This window comes from Rhipicephalus microplus, chromosome 9, assembly GCF_043290135.1.
Source record: "Rhipicephalus microplus isolate Deutch F79 chromosome 9, USDA_Rmic, whole genome shotgun sequence".
Classification (NCBI taxonomy): Eukaryota; Metazoa; Arthropoda; class Arachnida; order Ixodida; family Ixodidae; genus Rhipicephalus; species Rhipicephalus microplus.
In genome coordinates this window covers 4,906,876-4,933,888 of record NC_134708.1, presented here as the reverse complement: position 1 = coordinate 4,933,888, position 27,013 = coordinate 4,906,876, and the positions used below count along the sequence as shown (strand labels likewise).

At 46.8% G+C, this 27,013-nt stretch overlaps 2 protein-coding genes across 4 annotated transcripts in view; both read left to right on the top strand.

The window, feature by feature from the left end:
* The window catches only part of shot (dystonin-like protein short stop), a 710,700-nt gene that overhangs the window by 292,057 nt on the left and 391,630 nt on the right, over window positions 1-27,013 (top strand). The gene's annotated exons all lie outside the window — the stretch shown is intronic.
* sqh (Myosin regulatory light chain sqh) lies at window positions 3,763-15,433 on the top strand. Its single transcript, XM_037415350.2, has 4 exons — window positions 3,763-3,902; window positions 3,997-4,187; window positions 4,250-4,479; window positions 15,266-15,433. The coding sequence occupies exons 2-4, from the start codon at window positions 4,001-4,003 to the stop codon at window positions 15,371-15,373; spliced, it is 525 nt and encodes a 174-aa protein (XP_037271247.1). The 5' UTR covers window positions 3,763-3,902; window positions 3,997-4,000; the 3' UTR covers window positions 15,374-15,433.

The window sequence follows — 27,013 nt, the reverse complement described above, 5'->3', positions numbered from 1 at the left end:
ATCATACGACTATTAGAACAGAAAAAATTAAGACTAGGTTTAATGTTCTGAGTTTGGCGAACAATCTTCGACACGTGCACGTCGCTTTATGTTGCGTCGCTCCTTGTGTACTTGGCCGCATTGGCTGAGAACATTTCTTTGAAACTTGCTACTTCAGACCTTGCATCTACTAACACAGCAGTCTTAGACATTACCTGAGGCCGTCAAAGTATGACGTCACTGCTAGCCGATGCGCGAGAACTTAAGGGTAGCATCGCCACCTTTACAATCTCTTATAGTTTCGAGAATTCCTTCGCTCACCGGACGTCCTCTCGTAGTACGGGTGATGTTGATAGAATTGACTTACTCCTAAATTGTTATTATGTTCAGAGTCATTTAAAATTAAGTGCGAATATAAAAGGATTAATATAACATTCGTCCACTGACGTAACTGCGTACCTGCAGCGTTAGAGCGCCATTCGCCTCGGCGAGGGCTTTCATCTCGAAAAAATCTTTCTTTAGCTTCTCTAGCTGTGAATGCAAATTACTGTTCATTTCTTTCAGCCTGCTGCACTTCCGCCGCAACGTCTTAGTTGCCGCGACCAGGGAGCGCATCTTCTTCAAACCGATCGACGTTTGCGACGTCATGGAGCGCCGCACTGGCCTCTTCTGGTGTTCCCCTTGTATAACTGAACTACAGTCCTCCATGTTGTCCTGACTTGATGGAAAATGCAACCACTCGGCCTCTTGTGCAGTTTCAATTGGGTTTTCAGAACTATATACTTCCCCAGGCTCCGCTGATGCTCGCTCTTCTTGAGAAGAATCTGCGTTGGACGTTCCCCTGTTAAGCCGAAAAAATAGCGAAGCATGACAGATATATTGTCCCGCTAAACGCATAAGGGAATACTGCTAACATTATTCTTATCCGTTGTTGTGTTAGACTTCAAGTTTTACTTACAGTATTTTTACTTGTATGGGTGCCAGCGTTGTTTCCCCCTGCGTTCGTTTTAGCCGCTTTTTCCGCGGCATTGGATCTTGCCCACGTGGATCAGGAGAAGCGGGAAATAAGGAAGGCACGGCTGTGGGCTTCAACATCTTCCTTTTCGTCACTGTTCTGTAATCTTCAGCGGTAAAATGCAGGCTGCATACCTTCGACCGGTCGCTGGGCTCCCAGCGATGCTTTCCTGAACCTTCATCAAAGGTAAAGGCGTATACGCATGGCTAGCAAGATTGCAAAATAACAGTCCATAACACCTTTTTTGTAATTAATTTTTCCAAAATGTAACAAGCCAAATGGGGAGGTTAAGAAAAAGCATAGCCACGATTTTATTCTGGGGAAGTACCTGTATACCCATTTAGTGCATTTTCATATTTTCTCGCAGCCTTTGTAAATGTCTTTTTAGATGACTACATTCGTCGATTGATGTTTAGTGATGGTACGTGGTCGAGTCCAGTGGCATACTTGAAGCCCTTTATTCGAAGAGCTCATTGGCTATACAAGGTTTCATAACAAAGCTGAATTTCCTAATGGCTGCTCAGTAACGAAGCGCGACCCAATACGACAGAGCCGAAACCGAGGCGCACTTGAGCGCCTTGGTCTTGGTTTAGAGCGCAAACCTCTAACCTGTACAATGACTCCGCCGTTGACGACGATGACTTCAGTGGTTTTTGTTCTTTTGCATTCTCCAAAACGAATCTTTGTCATGCATGATGTAATCTCAGATGCAGCACGCACATAAATAGAGTATCTGTCGCTGATTATTCCAGGTTCCTCATTTCGGTTTCACCGGCTGGGTCTCTTAACCCTCACAGAGCCGATGGGCTCATTGCACGAAGGACTTCAATTATGTCATTATACCCGACCGCCTGCCAGCCCTATATAGAGTGAACAGTTAATCGCCACATTTCGTTACCGGCGTAACGTTTCTAATTACCTTAAGTAAGCTTATACAGGAACGAACAAAGCTGTATGGGAAGATAGAGGTTTGAGATGAGAAATACATTTGACCAAATTCGGTCGCTAACTTCAGTGACACCCAGTGTTCAAGAGTTGTCCATCGCTAAACACACACACACACACACACACACACACACACACACACACACACACACACACACACACAGAGACAAACTGTGGAGGCAGCACGTAAATATTTCATATCATTAATTTTTTTATGGATTTCGGCGGCATTTGTTGAGGCAGCCTTCGGGAAGGGTGCTCGAACCCCTCGCAACCCACCGCTACGCATTTTTACATAATTTACAGATTTCGTATATTTACTTTTTTCTTGTGTGCTATATTTAAATTTCTTGGCACTATTTGTGGAGCCTGCCATATTAGCCGCGGTACTTTAAAAAAGCTTTCATGTTTTTTAGCTCAGTGAATTAGCATAACACACGGAAATAAAGTTTACTAAAGCACCCTGGTGCTTCTTGCTAGCTTGCAACTCGTTCTGAATTGAAACGACTCTCAAAAACACAAGACTCACCTTTTCTTCCAATTGCCTCGATCCATTCTTCCCGTATGTCTGTGGCAGGAAACTCGTGAAAACTTACTTTACTTTGTTTGCCTTGTTCCGATTTGCAATATGGCACGCAGCAATACACCATACTTACATTTGAGGTGTCAGCTCATCTAAAAAAAAAAAACTGCACGCGGCCACTATTAGAGCTGACTACTGCAGCTATCTGCCGTCTGCAAGTTTCTGCACACGACCTACTGTGTTTCTGCGTATCTTCTGCAATTTGTGTATGCGTATCGTCTGGAACCATCGTGATTCAGTGTGAACAATGAATGCCTAACAATAGTTTTTTTATCTCGTTGGACTACGTTTTCATTCAAGAAATATTTTCATAATAAATTTTCCTTCATTTGTAGAAAAGTTCCCGTCTGCTTGCCACTGTGACCCTTTGTGTGCTTTTTTTACGGTTCTATTTCTGCTTCAAACGTCCACACGAATGCAGCCAACTCTGACGAGGAATCATATCGCTTTATTTGCCATATTTTACACATTCATACACAATTCATGCACAATAAGAACGATTTGCACTGCCACAGCGATGGCTGAAGCAGACGACAGCGAACAGGTGCTGCCTAGCGCCACGCCGCTCGTAGGTGACGGCCCTAGCGGCAGAAGGTATGAACTAGAACGTGGGCGCTGGAAGAGGTGCTCTCTGGGCAGGTCAGGAGTGTAGTAGGTCATGGCTGGTACCGCCCGCCACCGTGATGATAGTGTCGGTCGCGAGCGCTACTGCGCGGAGCTTGTTTAAAACTGAAGGCAGGCCAACTTTGCTGGGAGCGCGAGCCATTCCTCAGGCATCTTTCTAGAGGTGGCGTTGATATTATAGGGACCATACTACAGTGGCTAGAATATTCTAGCCACTGTAACCATACTACGGTGACCCCGGTGATCTAGCATATCGCTGTTGGTTCACCGTGCGCTGGTTTCACGTTGCGCGAAAGCACACGCGGGTGTTCTCTGGCGTGACGTAATGCTTCTGATAAATAGTAGCTTGAAACATAAATAAAACTTGTATAAATTATTTCTAAAAGACTTTCATATTTACAAAAACATGAACTACAGAACGGCATTAAAATATTATTTAGACAAACTTTGCATTATAACTAAAATCTACACATTAAAAACAAAAGTGCATAGTTGAATGTGCAGGTGGCGCGCACGTCTTTATATACCCTAATTTGATTTTATTTTGGTCTCTTTATGTAATCTTACGTTCGCTCTTATGACTCACTACAGAATTGGACAGTCGTAATGCAATGTTTACCGGTTTCCACTTCCTGCGGGGCTGCGGGTGAGTGTGCTTCATCCTGATTTAGGGTAAGAGCAGGGCGTTGTCAGCTCTGCGTGACTGTCAGAGGCTCACCTGAAAGATAACTTCATCCGACGCCTTCGGCTCGCTAGGTAAGCGATGAAGTATAATATTGAGTTCATTTTGCCGGTTGTCTTGGCCAGTCGTTAGCCGCTGGAGTTGAGCGAACGCTTGCTGCCTCTGCAGAAACATGTCGAGCCGGAAGACCAAAGGCAGGGGCCCCACGAAGAAACGGGCCCAGCGAGCCACATCCAATGTGTTCGCTATGTTCGACCAAGCGCAGATACAAGAGTTCAAGGAAGCGTTTAACATGATTGATCAGAACAGGGATGGTTTCATTGACAAGGAGGACTTGCATGATATGCTGGCCTCGCTCGGTGAGTGCCGCACTGGGTAGCGCGAGGGATGCTTTTTGTAATGCGGTGGATTCCCTTCACAGGCAAGGATCCAGCGGACCCGTACCTGGACAGCATGATGAACGAGGCTCCGGGCCCCATTAATTTCACGATGTTCTTGACCCTCTTCGGGGAGCGGCTGCAAGGCACCGACCCCGAGGATGTCATTAAGAATGCTTTCGCCTGCTTCGACGAAGAGAACGTCGGCCGCATACACGAGGAACGGCTTCGCGAGCTTCTCACCAGCATGGGCGACCGCTTCACCGACGAAGATGTGAGTGATTTTCGACGACTCCCTCCCGTGGAGCAGTTTTGTCAACGCAGGAAGTACGCCGCGCCCATACTGCGTGGTTTCTCGTTAGTTTGTGAATCATTCGTTTACATGCGATGGTTGCAATGAATTTGATGCTCAGTTTTATATGCAGCAAGTGCAAATGTTTTACCTCGAAGCATAATCTGATCTATCGCAGTGCATATGCAGGTATTTGAGATCCTAAAATGTGCGAGTCACGGCTAAATTTAGTTTGAACGGTTTAAGCGTCATATGCCTCTGATTGCGCCCCGAATTTCAGCAATACCTTAAAGTGGCTGACTGGGCTGGTTGCGCATACTTGAAGTAAGAGCTCGAAAATAACACACGGCGGACCGGGCAGCACTTGTACAGTCTGTTTCCTGACCGCCGTGGGTTATTTTCGCGCTGTTAACCTTAACCATAAAGAATGCATCCACTCATTTGTGCTGAACTCCCAATTGGCGTAAGTGATCTTTTTGTCACTGGAGCGACTTGCTTCTGAGCATAAGCTATCATTGTGCGTGTTTGGACAAGTTGGTAGTCTCTGCATGAGACAATAATGCACTGTTAATGTCTTGAACAGAAGCTTAATTACTGTTTAGATAGCCCATCTGTCGTGCAGCACAGTAATATGGCACTGGAGCCATACCTCCTAATAGTATTTTTCTTTTGACCATGGGACTAAATGTATACTGGTGATCTGCCAGCTCGTGATAAGATCATGATCTACGTGACGCCAATAGGCTGTACAAGAGTGTTCCACACTCACTGTCGTGGCTACTGGCAGCGCTGACTGACACTCCCACTTTTAAATGCACATATATACCCTATACAGTGGATGGAGGAGTGACCGTCGCCATAGCTCAGTCTGTAGAGCATTGGACGCATTATTCGAAAGTCTTTTTTTTTTTATTCATGAATTGCCTCGCATTGCCCTTGGGCATTACAGCAGAGGTGTTTACAACAGATATACAAATAGGTCTTCGTTTGCACAAGATACTGTTTTTTCAGCAAGCTTGTTTCATTCGGTTACACACTTCGGAAAAAACGAATTCACAAATATCCACATCCTGGGCCGGTATTTACGGATTTTGTGTTTGTGTACATTACGCATAAAAATATAAAAAGGTGTATTTAAATACTTATCTTTGCTTATGCCTACCGTGTTATATATTTGAAGAAACAGTTTCAGCCTTAACTTCCGTCGTCGCAACGACGATTCCCAATTCAATTCTTGTTTCATCATTGTGACACTGTCCGTTCTACGGTACCTACCCAAAACGTACCTGGCTGCTCTGTTTTGAATACCTTCTATCTGAGAAGTGAGACTGTTTTCCGATCATCATTGTGAAACTGTCCGTTCTACGGTACCTGCCTAGGACGTACCTGGTCACAAGGTTTGGCCCCTGCTGTCAGCCAGTTTGCCCACTTTTCTTTCTTCATAGATACATTATTATTAACATTCCGTATACTTTCTTTGGCATCATTGTCTGTTAGTTCTCATTAATATTGTCTGCCAAAGAAAATGAGCCCTTAAATTTAGGCATCTTTCCTTAATGAATAGATTGGGATTTTTTTTAAAAAAAGATCTTCACAAGTAATTTCCTGATTTTATTATTGAAAACATGGGCAATTTTAATGACGTTAAGGTAAAGGGGCCCTGCGACACAAATTAAGCACGTTCTTTTTATTGCTTTCTCTCAAATTCCCTGATACCATTCTCCAAGTGGCATCGCCAAACAAAGAGAAGCTGTTATAATTATATTTCTACAAATAAACCACAATGTTTTCAGACTAGAGCGACACACAGCAGATATTTTTGTGATCGGAAGTGACACTTCATCATGTGGGCGTGACAATATAGGACATGCAATTTGATTGGTTTGACGCGATAAGCCGCACGTAACAACGTTTATAGAACCTGTTCAGTTGCCAAACTCTCCGCCTCTGCCATACGTTGAAAGTGAGACAAAACTTACTTCCGCTCCAGGTGGTGCTACTGCAGCAAGAGGCTGCTCTTAGCAGATAATGAAATGTGAGCGAACGTAGCATGTGCAGCAGCTATCCGTGCAATAACTGAGTTGCTTGAAAATGCAATGACGAGAACGACTAGGTTTTCTCTGTAGGTAATCGTGAAGGTTTAATACATTAGCAGGAATGTCTCAAAAGTGCGTTATGTGGTGTTCAATGTTGCGGGATCTATAGCAGGCACCTGGTGATCGGCATATGGTGTGGCTCTCATCAGGTTCAGTCGCAACAGACATTAGCGTTGTTCATTGTTCAAGCGACAAGCTGTGACAATTTCTTTTTTCAGCTAACAGGGAAGACTCCAAAGGTTTTCGTAGGTTCTGCGAAAATACGTAACAGCAGAATTTCGTTGAAGAGGCACGAATCGTGCTGTGCGATCTGCTCACATCGTTCACATTACTAATGATAGTTTGTGTTAAAGGCTGAAAAAGTGATAAAAAGACATCTCTTAACATTGTCAGACAGATCGATTAAGTGGCACAGCACATTCGCAGAAATTAACCCTTTCAAGTGCATGACTTAAGTTATGCATGTGTCGTGACTCACTAAGATAGTGATCATTTCTAATTTGGAAGTTTTCCCGTGTGGTTATGATGTTTACTAATCTGATAGAAACACACAAGGTGGAGGAGTTTTCATTTTCATTAATGATTTTCTCTAGAGCGGCGAAATGTCCGCTACTTTTCATCATTGCGAGTCCATTTGGTGCAAGGTCCGTTTGAGCAATTGAAAGTGCTTTGCAGTTGGTTCGCTTTACCGACCTCCCAGCTCAACCAACCCTGAATTATTTGATGAATTATCACAATTTCTTAATTCTATAAACTGTCTTTATTCTTAGAGGAGATCTTAATATGCCTCTAGTAGCTTTGAAAAATGATAAACCTGAGTTCTCTGGCTCTACTTCACTAATCTGTTTTTTCTTGGAGCTTGTCATGACTAATGATCTCACCCAATTCATTTCTGAGGGCACGATACAAAGTCATTCTTCTGCCAGCGTTCTAGATTTGGTTTTTGCTCTGATTCATTGCCTCGTGATGTAGTTGTAATCCCATGTATTAGTGATTATGACTGCATCGTTGGTACTTGCACTATTACGACTTAATAGATCCGAGGCAGGCAGCAGCCATTTTGACAGCGGCAACAATGCTGTTAGGTAACAGAAGTCGCTGGCAGCCGTGCACTGATTGGTTCTCCATTCGTCGCTCGCTTCCGTACTCGGTGCGTAATGCTGCTGATATCTGAATCGTCCAGAACTGGACATTTCAGCCACCGTCACAGACGACGTCCACACTGAGGGATGCCGGTGTACCAAATGCGAAAAAACTCTGCATATGTTCCAGGCTTAAGTTACGTATTTGTTGATAAACAGTCTGACTGTGATGCTTCAAATATGCTGCCAACGGCCAAAAGAGACCAGCTCATCTCTCCCGTGTCGCCACCAATGCTTGCCGCCAGGCGTCACCACCTGCGCTACGCACTAACCATGATGATGATGATGATTATAATGGTGATAACAAACGCTCGTGAGCACAATGCCACCTACCGCGTGGTAATTGTGAACCCGAAATGCAGCCAATGCGCAAAACACATGCCCCGCAAGGTGCAAACAACTTAAAAGGGGGTGTTAGCACTCCCACATCCCCCAGCTTTAATTCAAACCACATCTTGAAGAAAACAGCTACACAAGCTCTAACATAGGTGACAACTCATGTCCCTAAAGAATGTCCGTGCACAACGACACCACCGCCGGTCGACACTGCTGCGCTGTCCAGCTTGACAACTTCCCCTCAGTAACAGTTCTGCAATGGCATTGTTGCCGATGGCGCGAGGAATCGTAACTCGCGCCGACACGTTTTCTGGTTGCGACCAGCACTCACGAGGGCTCCGGACTGCAAGGCAGTTGCGCAGGTCCCAGGCATGTCCATCGCCCGATCTCACGACAGCATTCCTGGCCAACGGCCAAGACGATGTCTGGAAGACGGCCAGCTACGGGTTACATCACTCCTGCTGTGTACACTCAAAACACTCGACAGAACAATGCAGTAGGCCAAAGGGAAGAGAGCTTTGGGCTTCTTGCCCACGTGATACGATGGTCAGTACTGCTAGCAAATACATCAGCGGTGGCCGAGACTCCCAGCTGAAATAAAACAAAGGTCACTTTTCTTAACTTGGGCATCGCAAAATAAAAAATAAAGTGAGGCAAGCAGAGTGCAACACATTAACGCCACGATCCACCTAGTTGTGCCATGTGCAACAGGTGGCTGCACAGAGCCTAGGCTTAATAAGTCCCTTACAACAACTGGCATCCACCCAGCACCCAGCGTAGGTGCCGAAGAGGCAGCCACAAGGAGATGTCCACTCTGTAAGGTGGCTTTACTTGCTCGCCGCACTAAGCAGCTTACCGAGCGATCGGTGCCCACCGTCCCGTACAGTGTCACGACGCCCCGGCATCGAGCTCAAGACAAGCCAGCAACGACGCCAGGCTCCCTGAGCTCAAAAAGAAGCTATATACAGAAAATCGGACCACCCATGAGGCTTCCGTACTGACTCGCTTTGGGCTTGGCCTACAATCCATGTGCTCAAAGCTTTGCTCACCCCAGGAGGCAGACCACCTGACTCTCGTACCAACTCGACTACGTTATTGAAAGCCAACCACAAAAAAAAAAAACACTTGTGAGCAGAAAAAAAACTCAATGTGCCGACAAGTTCAAATATGTTACAACAACCAACCGATCTTCTCACTCTCAACAAAGCACACTGTCGACTCTAGATATGGAAGTCTCCCTAGGCACACTAGGCCTACTCTACCCCGGCTCAAACAAGAGCTTCTACCGAACCATGAGAACTGTCGTCCGATGCTTCAAGAGCTCTATGTTGGGCAGCCAGCGGGGAGTCTTGAAATGGAGAGCGTCACGCTCTTGGAGTGAATGGACACAGCAGACGCGGTCGAAACGAACCAAGCCAAATTATTATAAATCAATTGTGATCCACACGCTAAACAATCTTACACAATATTACATTACACTCAACATGACTAAATAAACAGCGGAATACACTCAAGGTGGCTTCGCCAACGCATGACTTACCACGAGGACCCCTGGCTCACAATCCGCGGTGCCGCGCACCGGGGACCTACCGCTAGAGGCAACCGTTCGCGACACCCACCAAAGAGACACGCTCATCTCTCCTGTGCCGCCACCAGGGCTTGCCGCGAGGTGTCACTGCCGTCGCTACGCACTAACCATGATGATGATAATGGCGGTGACAACAAACGCTCAAAAGCACCACACCACCTACCGCTCTGTTGTTGTGAACTCGAAATGCAGCCAATGTGCAAAACACATGTGCCACGAGGTACAATCAACTTTACAGGGGATGTCAGCACCCCCATAATATAAAAAAAAATCTGCTCTCTTTTTTTCTCTCACACAGAGAGATTATAGATTAGTGGTCATGGCATTTGCTTTGGTCTCCTTAGCAAACGAGGCCCGTTATGTTCTTGAGGACAGGGCAATAACTATGCAGATGATCACTTAGTTCACGGCTCACTTGGCCCAAAATTTGGACTGGTTCACCAACCTGAATGACATCACCTACAACCAGGCACACATACTAACTTTTTGTGTGGCAGGAGTAGCCTTGTCATATTCTCGGGTTTAAGCGTTCCGAGGCACTTTGTTCAGTTGTAATTAACAAAACACCTCTATCTGAAAAGGAGGGCATTTCACACGCCACACGAATAGCTCACGAGACCACCAGACCTTTAAGATGCTCTAGACTGATTCTTGTCCATGCACTGCTTTTTCCCATGTGCTCTCAGTACCCTTGCTATGAAGAACCAGTGCTGGAGTTTCCTGTCGTTTCCTGTCGAGCGCGACAGGAAAATGTTTCCTGTCGAGCGCGACTGGAAATATTTGGGCATACAAACACTAACATGAACCATGCTGCCGTGCGTGATGATCAGACGAGGAAAAAGAAGCTTTGAGACCGGCGTTATTGTTGTATTCACAAATGCCGCAAGCACAAAAAGTTTTAATAACAGGAAAAAAAATTGGCTTGAATCTACATGTCGCACTGTAAATGTCATCGAAAGACGATAGTCTTGCGTCTGGAGAGAGTGATCAAAAGGTTTATTTGATGTTCTGTGCAAGAAAAACGGTGAATGCTATTCTGAAGGCGCTGCATTAGAGTGCCTCGAGCGTGTAGCAGAGGCGAACGAGCGCATCAAGGCATGTTAGACAGGAGCATCATATGGCTGTTATCTTTGAAAACGAAGGCGTGCACACCCGCGGAGAAAGATGCGCGTCAGTCTCGGAAGTGATAAGGTGTAGAACGCAAAGCGACGGGCAGGTGCCACCACCATGTTGTCGTAGCAAAGCGTTGGAAACACTTACCTTTTCGAGCATCGCGTTGCACTGTCAGTGCAGCGCGATAAGCGCTACAGTCCTTAGAGTTGCTTGTGTGTGCTGCTTCTAGTATAAAGGCAGACATACAAAACCTAGACGTGTCGTTATGGCGCTTCAGGTATGCGCAATATTTGCTTTTTAATTGACAATCACACAACTATCAACGCTAAAGCTTGAGCAATATTGGTGGGCGCTGCGGATGGGGCTGGCCGTTCAATGCAGTTTGAGGTATCGTTAGGGCGGACAAACAGACAAATGTACAAACAGTCTTTAATAATCTAGATTTTATGTATAGTTGACTCCCTCCGGCACCTATTTCCACCAATGTATGTGGGTTGGTGCTCTGAGAAAAATCGCAAGTGTTTTGATTAAGCTTGCCTTGAAAACGTTCAAGAAAGCACATGAAAACTTAGGTTGCGTAAGCATCGCTCCATATATTACACACACCGTGTTCATTCGATTGTAACACGACCACGATTGTAACTCGGGGGATGACATTTCATTATGTCTAGGAAGAAAAATAATCTAATTTCGGTACTCGGTATGAGAGCGTCGACTCTAGTAGCAAATATATGAAAAAAAATGTCACAGACAAGTAAATACAGCATTATATTTGACTGTCACGTGCACAGCTCCAGTCGGATTACAAGACAATGACTCCCAAAAAAACAGTGATGATCCACACATGTTCCATCCCTGACTACACACTGCATGGCAGCTATGGAACCACCAGAAAGTCGATTATTACTAGACTGTTCAAATGAATTTTTCATGTATTGGGCTCGAACGACGACGAGTTCGAATTTCTTAATGCACGACCGCTGCAACATGTTTGCATTTCCACTAACACCACTAATCTCAGCTCTGCACTGGCCTTTCACGTGAAGGTTGCCTTAGACATTCATATCACGATTCTCCGTCAGCTTCAAAAACTTTAAAGACTGCAATACGAGCATTTTGTGGGATCACCTTAGCCGTTAAACATACTGTAAAAGAAGCGTGTAGCGAAACAGCTTCTGTAATATATAGTGCAAGAGCTGCGACTACCAACTACGTAAATCATATGTTCTCGCTCAAAACAGCTGTCACTAGGCCGAATGCTACCTCAGTGCTGCCTGATAAACTACTAATTTTACTTCAAAGCAGGCACATGATGAGCAACCTTCACTCAACGTCAAGCTTTGCAAGCGCTATTTGGACACACTTACCTGTAAGTTTATATTGTACGATTCTTGGCACTGCGTCGAAAAGTCACACTGTTTCTTCTGCGTCGTAGACGTACTTCATATTGTACAGGGTCCGTCCTTTCGAAAGCACAGTCTCGCGAAAGTATCCAGTCGTACACACCACATCGCTGAAACCGTAGCGGTGAATAATTGCTGCTTGCCTGCTGCATCGCAGTTTTCAGTGAAGTGTCTAAATCCTGTAGTGTACACGTATCCCGAAGGAGTACGGCCACCAGCATGGGTCTGGTCTTAGCGAGCCGCAGGGCACGCGTTAACCGTCGCCGTGGCGAGAACACAATACTGCTCAAAATCGCAACACTTTATTGTGGTAACACCAAACGCAGTACAGCCCGTTGCAAAGGTGCGACGGGAAAGCAAATAAGCTTATCCATGCCACAGGCATAAAAGTACTACACAGGGTGCCACGAGCACGTCTCTGCGGTAAAGGTGATCCACGGAGACACCGGGACCAAAGCCCGGTTGCTCGAGCGAGGGCAAAGGCGTTCGCGTTGGCTTCGGAGGGAGACGGGTCGGCGTAGCTAGGCCACGCACTAGGACACCGTACCACCCTTCGGCCTAGCGTTCGGAAGGGGGGGCGACATAAGGTAAGCGTAAGCGTTTGCCGCGGGCGCAAGGCGCTGTTGGCGAAGTCCGAACGAGCCCTGCAGGGGGCTGACGGACGGAAAAGAAAGGCGTGCTTACCCAATGTCGTCCCCGGAAAGGTCTCTCCCGCTTACGACGCAGCGCGCAAAAACCTCTCGGGAGACTCCGCGCGCGGCGCCATAGTCAACATCTGCTACCGGGTGAGGGGGTTAAACGTCACACTGCTCCCCCAGCGCGGCAGACAGTGGAAGAGGGGAGACATGTCCGGACATGAGAACGGAGAAAGAGGCGGCAAAGCCCGCGCAAAGGCAGCGGGCCGGCCTCAATTCCCACAATCTTCACTGGTCTTGCGTGTTCTAAAGTATAGGTACAGCACGACGCACATCGGGCAAAGCCGGGGGTAGTGTCGCATGACATTCATCATGCGTTTCATTGCGCGCGACGCCCGCAATACACCTCGCGGCGGCTCTGTCCCACTTGCTGATTCTCAGCCAGCTCGCCAGGGTGGCGCATTGCATAAATTTTAGGCACACCACCTGGGCAGCGCTCTATTTCTATGGGGAAACGTGCAGTCTATGGCACATGCTGTTGGGGAGTCCCTTATTACATGGGGGACACCGACCTTGCAGAATGAAAATGGAGCTTGGCCCCCAAAAGCTCATCGTATCATCATCAACTTTGGGCCCAGAGAGTCTGCAGTTCGGTGATTAGGCAAGGTCTAAATTTTCCTGTCAGAGTGCCCCATGGGGCCACCTTTTGACGCTGATATTTATTTCAAAACAATTCCGAGGGGTCATTGGCATTCTTGTATTATTGTGGGGAGTGCAAACCTGATTTGCAAACAAGGGCAATTCAAAGACTACTTCCTAAAGAAATGCCAGGCCTGCGCGGAAGACGCAGCACAGTCACAGGGAAAGCTAGAAGAGCGGCCTTTCAGAGCCTTTCAAAAGACTCATTGGGTAACTACTGCAAGCCCACTTGCTTGATACCCACTAGGACATTGACACTTGCTTGATACCCACTAGGACATTGATAATAAAATTTTTTGGCTAGTAGGCCGGCATTCACTACGCTATTTTTCGTCATTCTTCTGAGAAGCGTTGTATCCGCTTAAGACTTGCAAGGAATTTTGCGCAAATTGTTTTTGCAGTAGCTGATGAAGATGAGGAACTATGGCTGAAGTGTGCATGCGCTGCACTTAATAGAGGAACAAGAAGAAACTGTTATGGTGGGACAGCCAACTCGTTACGCTATTTGCATTGTGCGACTGGTTGTTTTTTCGTTGTTTTAAAGTGCTTTACAAGTCGTATTAATGCGATTGCTTTCTTGACATCAAGCCTACCTAATGCAAGTTTGCCAACAAGTCTCAAGCACTGGTGTGGCTCAGTGGCAGAATACTGGGCTGGCGCTCAGCGGACCCGGGTACGAGCCTCACTGCGTCATTGGTGCTAGTTTTTTTTTTTTTTTTCTAATTTCACGCGATGTAGTTACAGACACCGGAGGCGGCGGACAACTGCGCGTGACTTGAGTTGCGATGTCATAACAGCTGTCACTGTAAAACTGTTTTTAAGCAGAGGCACTGGGTGGACTTTCGGCACCCTTGTAACACAAGTCACACAGAGGGCTGCCATTGGCTGATTTTTCAATGGGAGTGGGCAGGTTGTTTGGATTGGAACACTACTCCTTATTGTTGCTGGAAAAATTATTTACCAGTTGTTTAAGCGGGTTGTAGCAGTCTAACTAACCATTTACAATGTAATAATTTGATAAGCAGGAGAGATAGAGGGAAAAAAGAGTGCAGATGTCGCATGAGACACTTGCAAGTCCTTTGATTTAAAAAAAAATCCATAAATAGGAGGTGTGTGCTCTAGCACACATCCTACATTAGCAGATTTTTTTACCGCAAGTTTCCATCTTCCCCATCCCATGATTTTTTAAAGTGTGAAGCACAAGGGGGCATAGGCTGTTGCAGGCAAAAGCACATATATTTCAGCCAGTGGGAAAAAGGAGAAAAAGAAAAGAGAGAAGGCTGCTTAGCTCTGCACTTCCTTCAGGCTTGTTGTTACTCACACCCCTTCGGTCATATATGGCTACAGGCATCGCACACAAAGCACACCATACCGAAAAGACTACAAGGAAGTATTCATGTTTTAAAATGGAAAAAGAAAAATGCAGAAAATGTTTTTTAGATCATGAATTTCTGCAGCAGCGAAAAATTTAGCTTCATACATTAATGCTGATGTATTAATGAATTAAATGCTGACTGTGTTTGGTTGTGTACAGTGCAGCCTGCTATATTTTATAAATTCGGTAATCCCTTGTTATCATTTGACATTTGACAACCATAATTATAGTCCCAAAATATTGAACCTTTTTGTACTGCTTTTGTATAAGTGTTTTAATAGGAAGAACTTCTTAATGAGATCATGAACATAACTTTTATATAACTTTTATGACTGTCATGATAGCAGGTAAGTTGAGTGACTTGTATCTTATCTGTTGCAGGTTGATGAAATGTTTCGTGAAGCACCTATTGACAAGAACGGTATGTTCAATTACTTGGAATTCACACGCATCTTGAAACACGGTGCCAAGGAGAATGATGACCAGTAAATAAATATTTTTGTATCTTTTTATATTGAATAAAGAAAGCACTCTATTGTTCCTCTTTCACAGCTTGAATGTGTTTACCATGATTATCACCTGATGCTTTCATCAGAAAAAATGGGGCATTTTTGAATGCAAAGCATTCCTTTGCGTACTGTGAGCACATTCGGCATCTATATATGTATCTAGCTGCCCTCATCTGGGTGCTCTTGTGATCACCTCCGTGTGAAGCAAAATCAGTATAGGTTAGTAAGATGGTATGATGAATATGAAGCACTGGTCATGACATGAATGTGGCAATCCCATCGCATACGTTGTCTAACCTACTCCACTCCACCAGGTATGTGCCTGAGGTCATTGACAGTTTGTCTACCCAGGAAAGTGATAACAGCATTAGGAAAAATTGGCAGATCTTACGTACAGTGGGAATCGATATGCGAAGCACGAATGAGGAAGGTTTATATGTCACTTTAAAATCGCCACAATGTTATGAGGTGGTGATTTGGTGATTTACGAGGTGGCGATCATGTTTGCACCAATCTCATATCTTTGTAATTCATTCACGTCCCAATATACCAAATATGGTATAAGTGAAGCTAGCGAAACGGCTGCCAGCATATCATGAGCGTGACATGTAGTCATGTTGTTACATGGCACGCATCTCATGATAATCATGTTGCACCAGTCACATACCTTCGTCATCCATTCACGTCCCAAAATACCAAATTTTGTGCATGTGACGCTAGCGAAATGGCCGCAAGCGCATCATGAGCGTGGCATGTAGTCATGTTGTTACATGACACGCATGTCACAATTTTCATGTTAGGGCTGTCACTTGTGTTCGCTATGCAATCATGTCATACCATACCAGTTTTGCAACATGTCACGTGAACAAAACCACTGCAAGAGCAGCGAGACCATGAAATGTAAATTATGACATACATGTCATGATTTTCATGTTACGACTAGTCAAGTCACATATGTCCCTCATACAGTCATTTTATGCCATACCAAGTTTGGTATTGATACCATTATCAAGACGGCCAGAAGAGCTGAAAGTAGTAGGCGGCTAGATGGATAGACGGACAGACAGACAGGCAGACAGATACGCTCAAAGTCGAAGTCGCCGAAGTTCGCTAAGAAATGCTTCACATTTTAAAAAGCTGACATTGGCAGCATTTACCGTACGAATGCGAAGAATGAATATCGCGGCCCCAGCTGCAACCGAATCCAAGAAATCCGCATGGCACCCAAGTATTCTATCACAGAGCCATGCCAGCTCTCGATACTGCTTTGGAAAATAGTTTTTGTGTGCAATGATAGTGAGATGTCAGTTGTGCTTGCAATGTTGACTATCCAATTTTATAAATATTTTTATGTACTGCTATGGTTCAATCGCTCGTCGGGTTATTGCAGTGGTGAGCGATTCTTGAGAAGAGGAAAAAGGCACCTAATTTCTGTCTGCCTTTTGGGAGACCCGGCGTAGTGCCGAGTAAGGGAAGGGGGAAGGAGAGATGAAAAGAATACTGGAAAAATATAGGACAGGCAAGCGACAGAAAAAAATAGATGGGGAAAGTTGAGAGCCGGCCGAAGAAGTCCGAGGACAGGGCACCACACAGTGAGAGCTGCACAGCGTCTGCAGATCGCGGAGGGCAAACCAGGTTGCGCTGCATCAGAGGTCGCAGGCAGCACAACTGTTCAGCTTGAAACCCTCCGAGCAACTCCCGTAGTTAGGTGCCATCGAGTTGATTTATGTAGCAGTGTCCGGGGCTGCCATCCTCGCGAGCATAAACATTGCATATCAGCTTACCACTTCTAGTGTTAATACTCGTATTCCTGTTAGCATGGTAGTGCAAGTGCAAACAACCGATTATATAAAACATATGCTACTGTTGAACATATGTTTGTGCATACATGATTTGTACGTATATTCGATGGCATTTATTTTTGAAAGGCAACAGTGTTAAATAATTTAGGCTTGAACTATATTTTCATTTTTGTGTTCAGCGTATGAGAAAAAAACACAATCGCTGAACTTACAACAGAATTTTATTGAAAGGACACTAAATAAAAATAATTTATGTCGAAGTCAAAAACATTAATGTAATGCATACTAATCAAGAAACGAAATGTAAAACATTGTTTGCACCACCAGCGGGACATAGTTGTGCTATAGCCCAATGATGTAGAAGGCCTTCTGTATAGTCAGTCATTGGTACTAAAGTTATCCATGATAAAAAGAGCAGGGTAGTGCAGTGGTTCTCAAATAGGAGTCCGCGAAACCATTTCTATGGCCCGGGAAACCCTCACCTGCTTTTTCTTTTATGCGTGCTTAAACCCCGCTTTAGCATGGCTGTGTTACATATCGATTAACTGTCCAAAATGAAGTGATGTGGCACGTTTGATGTTTTGGTAGAACTAAAAGGCACATGTTTCACGCTCCAGTTGTGTTAATTTACCTAGGTACCCTCCCTCTCTCTGCTGCAAGGGGTACCCCATCGCTTCCACCAGTCCACAAGGGTTCCCCGACACACCCATGGCTTAGAACCACTGCTGTAGTGCATTGCAATGGAGAATAAAAGCAACTTGTGGGTCTCCATTTGATTTGTGGAAATGACTTTAACAATGCAGTTTGTAAGTTCTGTCTTTGCCTGGCTCTGACTGAACTTTGCTGCCTGTGTACTGCTGCACCGGCTGTCAAATAGGACAAGGCAGGCATGACTTATGCTACGTCACAAGATGGCGGTTTGAATTGTGCTGACCATGTGGACCACTGCAAACATGTTCTTTCAAAATGAGTATTTTTTTTGGCATAAAGTGGGGTTTTTAGAACTTTTTCAGCAATCCATGTAGACTTAATGTTTGCCTGTAGTTGATGGCCGAAACATGGCAGCTGATTACCTCTTCAACAAAAGGAGTGACCCCGCTCATGTTTTTTTACATGTTCTCCATCCGCACGATCACTGGCGCACCGTTCAAGTCTAGAGTGTGTGTCCTTTTACACAGGCTCGTATTCATCCATCGTTAAGGTGGAAATGCTTCAGCCTTCCAAAGTTGTATCAAACTGTAGCGCTTAAAACATAGCTTATCTGTTTGGTAGCATAAAAAAACACAGCATACCCCTGGAGTGAATGATGATGGGTGAGGCGAAGCGTCGTCAGCGCGTCCTTGCTTCCGTTCGTCCCTTTATTCTTGCTTCCGTCAGTCTGTGCGACCACCCTGTGGCACATACCTGCTCCGCATGTCTGTCCATCCGTCTGCTAGTCTGTCTGTCCGTCCGTCCAAGCATCAATCTAGTGAAAACTCCAAGTACCGCCATATCCCATCTCCATCTTCTGTGGAACAGACCCGCTCTAGAGTGGGTATGTGCCACGGGTAGCTACGTACAACATCAGAGGATGTACAGACCCACGCCTTTGCCCCTTAAAAAAAAAAAATGATGCTGAAGCACACTGATGATGATTTACCCAGGGAGGGATGCCTGCTGCACATGTCGCATTATAAACTTTCAGGTGTGTTAGATCTGAGCGTACTTTAGCTTAGTCATGTGTCTGTTTACACATTGCACTGTACATACTGCTGCTCAGGTAAGCACTTTTGCTCTCATGGCTGTCTATTACTGTGCAGTTAGGGAAAATGATGTGATCTCTCTGATGACGAATAGAGCACTTCCTAAAGTAGTTGCTACGTACCTTTTTTCTGTCTTAATTAGCTCATTGCTAATATTTTATAATTTGCATCTTACATCTATTCATTTTCTCATCAACGTTCCTCGTCTTGTTAGCTTTCTCTGTGTGGTGAATTATGTTGCCAGTAGGAAGTATAGAATGCATGAATGTTCTAGTGTTTAGCACCTGTTTATGTCCTCGGATTATTTGTGATATATGGGGCACTACAACATTTTTTAAACTACCGATTTCACTAGAACATGTGGAAGGCGACAGTACAAGTGCACACCACAGTGGTATTTGTGCATTTCGTATATTAAAAATCATGCTGAAGCTGGTGAATAAATGGTGGCATATTTCACTGGTGAGGAAGGCAAGTGTCAATGTTTCGCCAAAGGGTATATGGTGAGGATGCATTGGAGCACTTGCTGCCTGCTTGGGAGTTTCCGTACTGCTAACGGTGCATGTTCGGTTGTCCCGCACCTGCTATACCTTTTAGGTGAAGCTTCATCCGCGCTAGGTCGTTGAATTGCATGAAGTTAGTGGGGGAGGAAGCGCAGTCAGCCCGAAACATAGGTATAATAGGGAGTGGGACGCTGCGACTCGACGGGGGGGGGGGGGGGGGGGAAGGGGCGCAAAGGCAGCCCTGCACATTGACATACTAGGATACTAGGTAGGGGGTTGCAGCCAACGTTACTATTTCTAATAACGTTGGTCGCAGCGACGTGACGAACCTTGCCCTGAGAGGAGAACCCTATCTATGTCTGTGGGCACGTTTCTACGTTTTTGCTACTCTGAGGAAAAGTTGCCCCTTTGCAAAACCAGCTTCGCCCTGCAGCAACAAAGCATTTATGGGCTGTGCAGACCAAGGAGGTTTAAAAAATTGCTGGAGTAAATATTCTTCCTCAAAAGTGAAGCCGTGCCTCCCAAAAGATGATACTGATGGCCGCCATCTTGGTGGGGGCACGATAAGCCTTCAGACGTCAGGCTCTGTCCAGGTGGCGCTGCGAAAAACGCTGCCACCAGCGCCCCCATCAACGCGCTGGCCATAAATGGGTAGTGTAAAGCGAGCGTGCATAGGCCCTCCTGTTTTGTTGTCTTGAGGCGCGTTTTCTTGAAAATCAAGGATCTGGCAAGCTGCTTCTGTCAATTCAACCTCGCTTCAGAAACATATATATATATATATATATATATATATATATACATATATATATATATATATATATATATATATATATATATATATATATATATATATATATATATATATATATATATATATATATAAGGAAAAGAAGTGTATACTTAGGACCTCGTTTTTCGCATTTACACAATATTGTTACGAGTAACTTGTTTAGTGATCTATTTACAGCGCACAGAACTGGACGAGCGAGATGGCGCCAGACCAGCATCCAACGAAAACTCACTTCGTCCTCCTCTTTCATGCAGTCGTGTTTAGCGGCTGTTTTGTATCATAACCCCCGTCGGTAGAAGCACCGTCCCGGTGCTAAATTTACGCAGATGATGTCGAAGGGGGGTAATAGGGCTTTAGCCGAGCCACGTGAACGGTGTCGCTCGGAGCTGACGATGACTTTGTTGGATCGGTTGGAACAATCTCGCACGTGACGTCTGCCACTTGGCGAACGATACGGAATGGTCCAGTGTATGGTGACAACAGTTTTTCAGACAGTCCCACACGCCGAGTAGGTGACCAGAGGAGCACGAGAGAACCCGGAGAAAAATGCACGTCCCTATGGTGAGAATTGTAGAGCTGTTGTTGGCGCGCCTGTGAAGCCTGTAGACGGTTACGGGCGACTTGGCGCGCGTGGTCGGCGCGGGCAATGGCTTCCCCGGCATATTCAGTGGCCGCAGGTAGTAAAGTGTCTAAGGGTAGAGTTGGGTCCCGGCCATATAGTAGATAGAAGGGCGAATAGCCGGCAGTGTTGTGACGAAATGAATTGTAGGCGAACGTCACATACGGCAAATGAATGTCCCAATCATGGTGGTCTGGCGCAACGTATTTGGCAAGCATATCGGTTAGGGTCCTGTTAAGGCGCTCCGTGAGGCCATTTGACTGGGGATGGTACGAAGTAGTAACTTTGTGCTTGGTATGGCAAGACCTCAGGATTTCATGAACGACAGCTGATAAGAACGTGCGGCCACGGTCGGTGAGAAGTTGACGGGGAGCACCGTGCACTAATATTATGTCGTACAGCGGAAAGTCCGCAACGTCGGTAGCGCAGCTGGTCGGGAGTGCTCGTGTGATTGCGTACCGCGTCGCGTAGTCCGTGGCAACAGCAATCCATTTATTTCCGGCTGTGGAGAGTGGAAAAGAGCCCAGCAGGTCGAGACCAACTCGAAAGAAAGGCTCGTTGGGAACGTCGATTGGCTGAAGGTAGCCGGCTGGGAGGGCAGACGGCGTTTTGCGACGCTGACAGGGCTCACAAGCGGCGACATAGCGTCGAACAAAGCGGGCAAGTCCAGGCCAAAAAAACCGACGTCGTACCCGATCGTATGTGCGAGAAACGCCCAAATGGCCCGTCATGGGGGCGTCATGAAGTTGATGCAGGACAGTGGAACGCAGGTGCGCTGGGGTGACAGGAAGTAAGTCTGATCCGAAGGAATCAAGGTTACGGCGATATAGGATCCCGTCTTTCACCAAAAACATTCGTAAAGACCGGTCGCGAGGCGTTGACTCCAGTTTGTCAATGATGGCTCGTAAAGAAGCATCCCGACGTTGCTCTTCGCCACGGAAAAAACGTCCGTGATAGCGTCAGCATCGGTTGCTTCGTCAACAGGGTAGCGGGATAAACAATCCGCATCCTGATGTAATCGCCCTGTTTTGTACATTACAGAGAAAGTGTACTCTTGAAGGCGTAGAGCCCAGTGAGCGAGACGTCCCGTGGGGTCCTTCAGGGAGGCTAGCCAGAGAGCGCGTGATGATCCGTGACAACACGGAATGAGCGCCCGTACAGGTATGGGCGAAACTTGGCGACTGCCCATACAAGGGCGAGGCACTCGCGCTCCGTGATGGTATAGTTGCGCTCGGCTGGAGATAGCAGTCGACTTGCGTAGGCTATAACACGGTCGTGTCCGCGTTGTTGCTGCAATAGCACTGCTCCTATGCCGTGTCCACTGGCGTCCGTGTGAACCTCGGTTGGGGCTAATGGATCGAAGTGAGCCAAGATTGGTGGCGTTGTAAGCAGTGTCGTAAGTTGCGAAAACGATGACGCTTGGTCATGGCCCCAGGTAAACGAGGCGTCTTTCTTCAAGAGGTCTGTGAGTAGGCGTGAAATGGTCGCAAAGTCCTTAACAAAGCGTCTGAAATATGAGCACAACCCCACAAAACTGCGGACATCTTTTGTGGTCTTCGGAACGGGAAAGTTCATGACTGCGCGAATTTTTTCTGGGTCTGGACGCACGCCTTGGGCATCGACAAGGTGACCGAGCACGGAAATTTGACGACGAGCGAAGCGGCACTTGGAGGCGTTAAGCTAAAGTCCGGCTCGACGAAAAACGTCCAGAATAGCTGACAGCCGATCAAGATGCGAGTCGAATGTGGGCGAAAAGACAATAACATCGTCAAGGTAACACAAGCAGGTGGACCATTTCAACCCTTGGAGCAATGAGTCCATCATTCTTTCAAATGTGGCTGGTGCATTGCAGAGTCCAAAGGGCATCACCTTAAACTGATAAAGACTATCAGGAGTGATGAATGCGGTCTTCTCGCGGTCCATCTCGTCGACGGCTATCTGCCAGTACCCTGACCGAAGGTCAATAGTTGAAAAATAAGTGGCTCCGTACAGGCAGTCGAGGGCGTCGTCGATGCGAGGTAAAGGATAAACGTCTCTTTTGGTAATTTTGTTAAGGTGACGGTAATCGACACAAAAGCGCCATGTTCCATCTTTCTTTTTAACAAGGACGACTGGAGAAGCCCAGGGGCTGCATGAAGGCTCGATAATGTTTTTCGCAAGCATTTTGCCGACTTCATGTTGTAATATTGCACGCTCCGACGCAGACACACGGTAGGGGCGTCGGTGAATGGGGGTTGCATGGCCAGTATTTATGCGGTGGGTGACATTGGTCGTTTGGCCTAAAGAGTTGCTGGCAAAGTCTAAAATGCTACGATATCCCTCAAGAACGTGTCAAAGCGCTGCAGCTTGCTCAGACGAGGTCCGATGACACCATTCGCTCGATGTCGGCGCCCCAAGAACGTGATGGAGTGGAACCACTGACTGAGCTGCAGCAATCGTCAACTCTGAAGGGCTCGACATGGTCATCTTGGAGAGCGGCAATTTTGGCCAGGGAGATACCCTGTGGCAAAACTTGGGTGGTGAGTGAAAAGTTGACCAGTGGAAGGAAGGTGTGGTTTCTCTTAATCGTCAGAATCATATGCGGCACAGCAACCCCATGCGTAAGCATCACGGCAGGAATCGGGGCCACCATGTAATCACCATCAGGTACTGGCGGCGTGGAGGATAAGTCGACATGTGTGACAGAGTTAGGAGGGGCGTGAAATCAATGCAGCAGAGACTGATTTGCGGTGGGCTAGGCGGGTCGGAAAAGAGGGGTAAATCGAGATGGAGAGAGCTAGCTGAACAGTTTATGAGGGCAGAGTGCGTGGCTAGAAAATCCATACCGAGAATGAGTTCATGAGGGTAATGTTCGATAACGGCGAAAAGAACGACAGTGCTTCTCTCCCCAATAGACACTCGCGCAGAGCACATGCCAAGAATTGCGGCAGTTCCTCCATCGGCGACTCGTACAGCTCGGTTGAGGGCGGGCGTGACAACTTTTATAAGTCGGCGGCGAAGGTTAGCACTCATAATGGACACATGCGCGCCAGTATCTATCAATGCATTGACACGAACATTGTCGACAGTAACGTCCAAAAGGTTCCGGTTCGTTGTTAATGTTAATCGAGGATTTCTTACGAAGGTCGTCAACGCAGCTCCACCTCCAGAAGCTGCATGGCCTAGTTTTCCGGTCGGAGATGCTGCGAATAGGTCGGGGAGGCAGCACGGCGTTGTGGGGGCGACCGGGACTGACGACGAGCAGGGGACGGTGACCGGTCGTAGCGAGGTCTGCTCAGAGGTGCTGTAGGAGCGGAAAATGTGGTCGGCGTTGATGGAGAAAGTGATGGGGACGACTGGTGAGCAGAAGTGGCGTGATACTGAGGTGCATAATGGGACGGTGGGGCCCAGCGGCTGCGGCAGTGACGAGCGATATGACCAACGCGTCGACAGTTAAAACATATGGGCCTGTCATCAGGAGTACGCCATTCGGACGAATTGCGTTGTATGCGAGGCGCAGAAGGGGTACGATAAGAAGGCTCAGCAGAGTATACGGTAGGAAGAGGATGTAGGCCGACATTCGATAGCTCTTGGCGAACGACCGCTTGTATTAAAGAGATCGTGGTCGGAAAAGGCGCAGGCGTTGGTAATGACGTGGCTACCGGTTGTGCTGCCTCGACCTCTCGACGAATGATGCGTGTAAGGTTGTCACGTAGAGGGGCCTGGTGGAAGGCGTCGTCACACGAAGAAGTGGCCGCTGTGTTCGGAAGGCGCACGATGCTTTGGGCTACGCGGCGGGCTTTAGCTTGTTCGAGACGTCGGCATTCTTTAAGGATTGTGTCGATGCTCGAGACGTTGTTAAAAACCAGCAGGTTGAAAGCATCGTCAGCAATGCCTTTCAAGACGTGGTTAACCTTTTCGTGTTCTGACATGGACTGGTCGGCCTTGGAACAAAGGGCCAAGACGTCAGAATGTAGGAGACGTACGATTCGGTGGAAGACTGGGCCCGTGTGGCAAGAGTCTTCTTCGCAGCGAGCTGACGACCAGACGAATCGCCAAACAGGTCACGTATCTTTTCTTTGAAGAGATCCCAGCTCGTTATGTCGGCTTCGTGGCTTTCAAACCATGTTCGGGGAGGGCCGTTCAGGTAGAAAAGCACGTTGGCGAGCATGAGCGTGGGATCCCAGCGGTGAGTAGCACTGACGCGCTCGTACCGCTTCAGCCAAATGCCAAGATCGATCGTACCATCACCGGAGAAAGTGCCGGGATCCCGGAGGTGCGGGAGTGTGACGTAGGTGGTGGCTTGGACTGATGAGGGCGGCGTAGAGGAAGTACCAGCAGTCGAAGCAGTCGAAAGGTCGCCGATGGTGCGACCGCTGCGCGTCTCCATTGAGGTACGGGGATCGTCCACCTCCACCAATAATGTTACGAGTAACTTGTGTAGTGGTCTATTTACAGCGCACAGAACTGGACGAGCAAGATGGCGCCAGACCAGCATCCAACGAAAACTCACTTCGTCCTCCTCTTTCATGCAGCCGTGTTCAGCGGCTGTTTTGTGTCAATATTAATGAGATCTAACGGACAATAATGCCAAGTAAGGTATAGGGGAAGTTATTAGGCCAATTGTAATGTAAATCAGAAGAAAGAAAAGTGGGTGCAAAGATAACTTGCCGTGGGCAGGATCCGAACCTGCGACCTTCGAATAACGCGTTCGATGCTCTACCACTGAGCTACCACGACAGCTATCCCCCCAGCCACTTTATTGGGTATTGGGGACACTTTATTGGGGACACTCCCAATTAAACGTGGGAGTGTCAGTCAGCGCCACCAGTACCCATGGCGGCGAGTGTGGCACACTCTTTATGAGCCTGTTTGGAGTCACGTAGCACGTGAACTTATTACTAACTGGCAGCTGACCACTAGTCCCTCGCCTACAACCTAAAGGCACCAAGTCTGCCAGTACGAGACCCCCGTTAATGAATAAGAGAAAGACGTGTATACTTAAGGGCTCACACATACACACACACACACACACACACACACACACACACACACACACGCACACACACACACACACACACACACACACACACACACACACACACACACATACACACACACACACACACACACACACACATATATATATATATATATATATATATATATATATATATATATATATATATATATATATATATACTAGGGCATACAGATGATGCCAAAGCGATGAAGCACATACATGAGCAATCTATCTTGCGATCAGTGATACAAAGCTCGCTTTATCCGGTACGAATGGCCCTGATGATTTTCTTCTTTGCAGTTGGATTATTTATCGATCTCTCGCATCCTGTTCGTTGAACTGTTTTATTACGCATGCTAGAATGTTTTGTTGACGATTATCATCCGTTTGTATCTACTGCGAATGGGGATACATGCGTGTCCACTGAGGCCTCCGAGGTAGCTCCGGCAATCGCGGAGACCAACGGCAAGAAAAAACTGATTGTGGTCACGATCATTTTGCGATTTACCTCTATGACGTACGTGTTCGCATTTCCAAAACAACGCCAAAACTTGGAGCCTTGAAAGCCCTCAGGCGTAATGCTGTGCAACTTCAGATTATCGGTGGTCGCGCCGTGTGAGATGTTTATCGCGCTCATCACCTGTCTGCTGCTGCACGGCGCGCACCGCGGTCAGAGGCTCTTTTAAGCTTCGTAATCAAAGTCACCACGTTTCTTCGTCAAAGCTACTCAAAATAAAAACAGGAGGCCTACATTATCACATTTTCTCATGCGAACGGCCGTGGAGAATGCAAGTAATTCGCCAAGACTTTCGCAACGGCTCGTATCCAGCGCTCTCGCCGTCGTGCTTCGCGAAAGCTGCGCAAAACAGTAAAACTGCAGTCAATTACGTCCGTAGCAATTCGCAATGCCACAGTATTGACTGGAGTCTTGTTACGTAGAGCGCGGAGCTGTTGCGTCTGCTCTTCTTTTCGCTGTCGTTCTGGCGAGTGAACCAGCAAGCACTTCACGGTGATTCGGTGACGCGTCTGACTAGCGGGGAGAACTTCGTAGCTCTTTTTCTGAGTGTTTCGTACGCTGTAGTTGCACCTTGTTGCGCACCAAACTGTGCAAGGGAGTCGGGCTTTGCACTACCCAAAACTGCGTCGACAGGTAGTGCTGCGT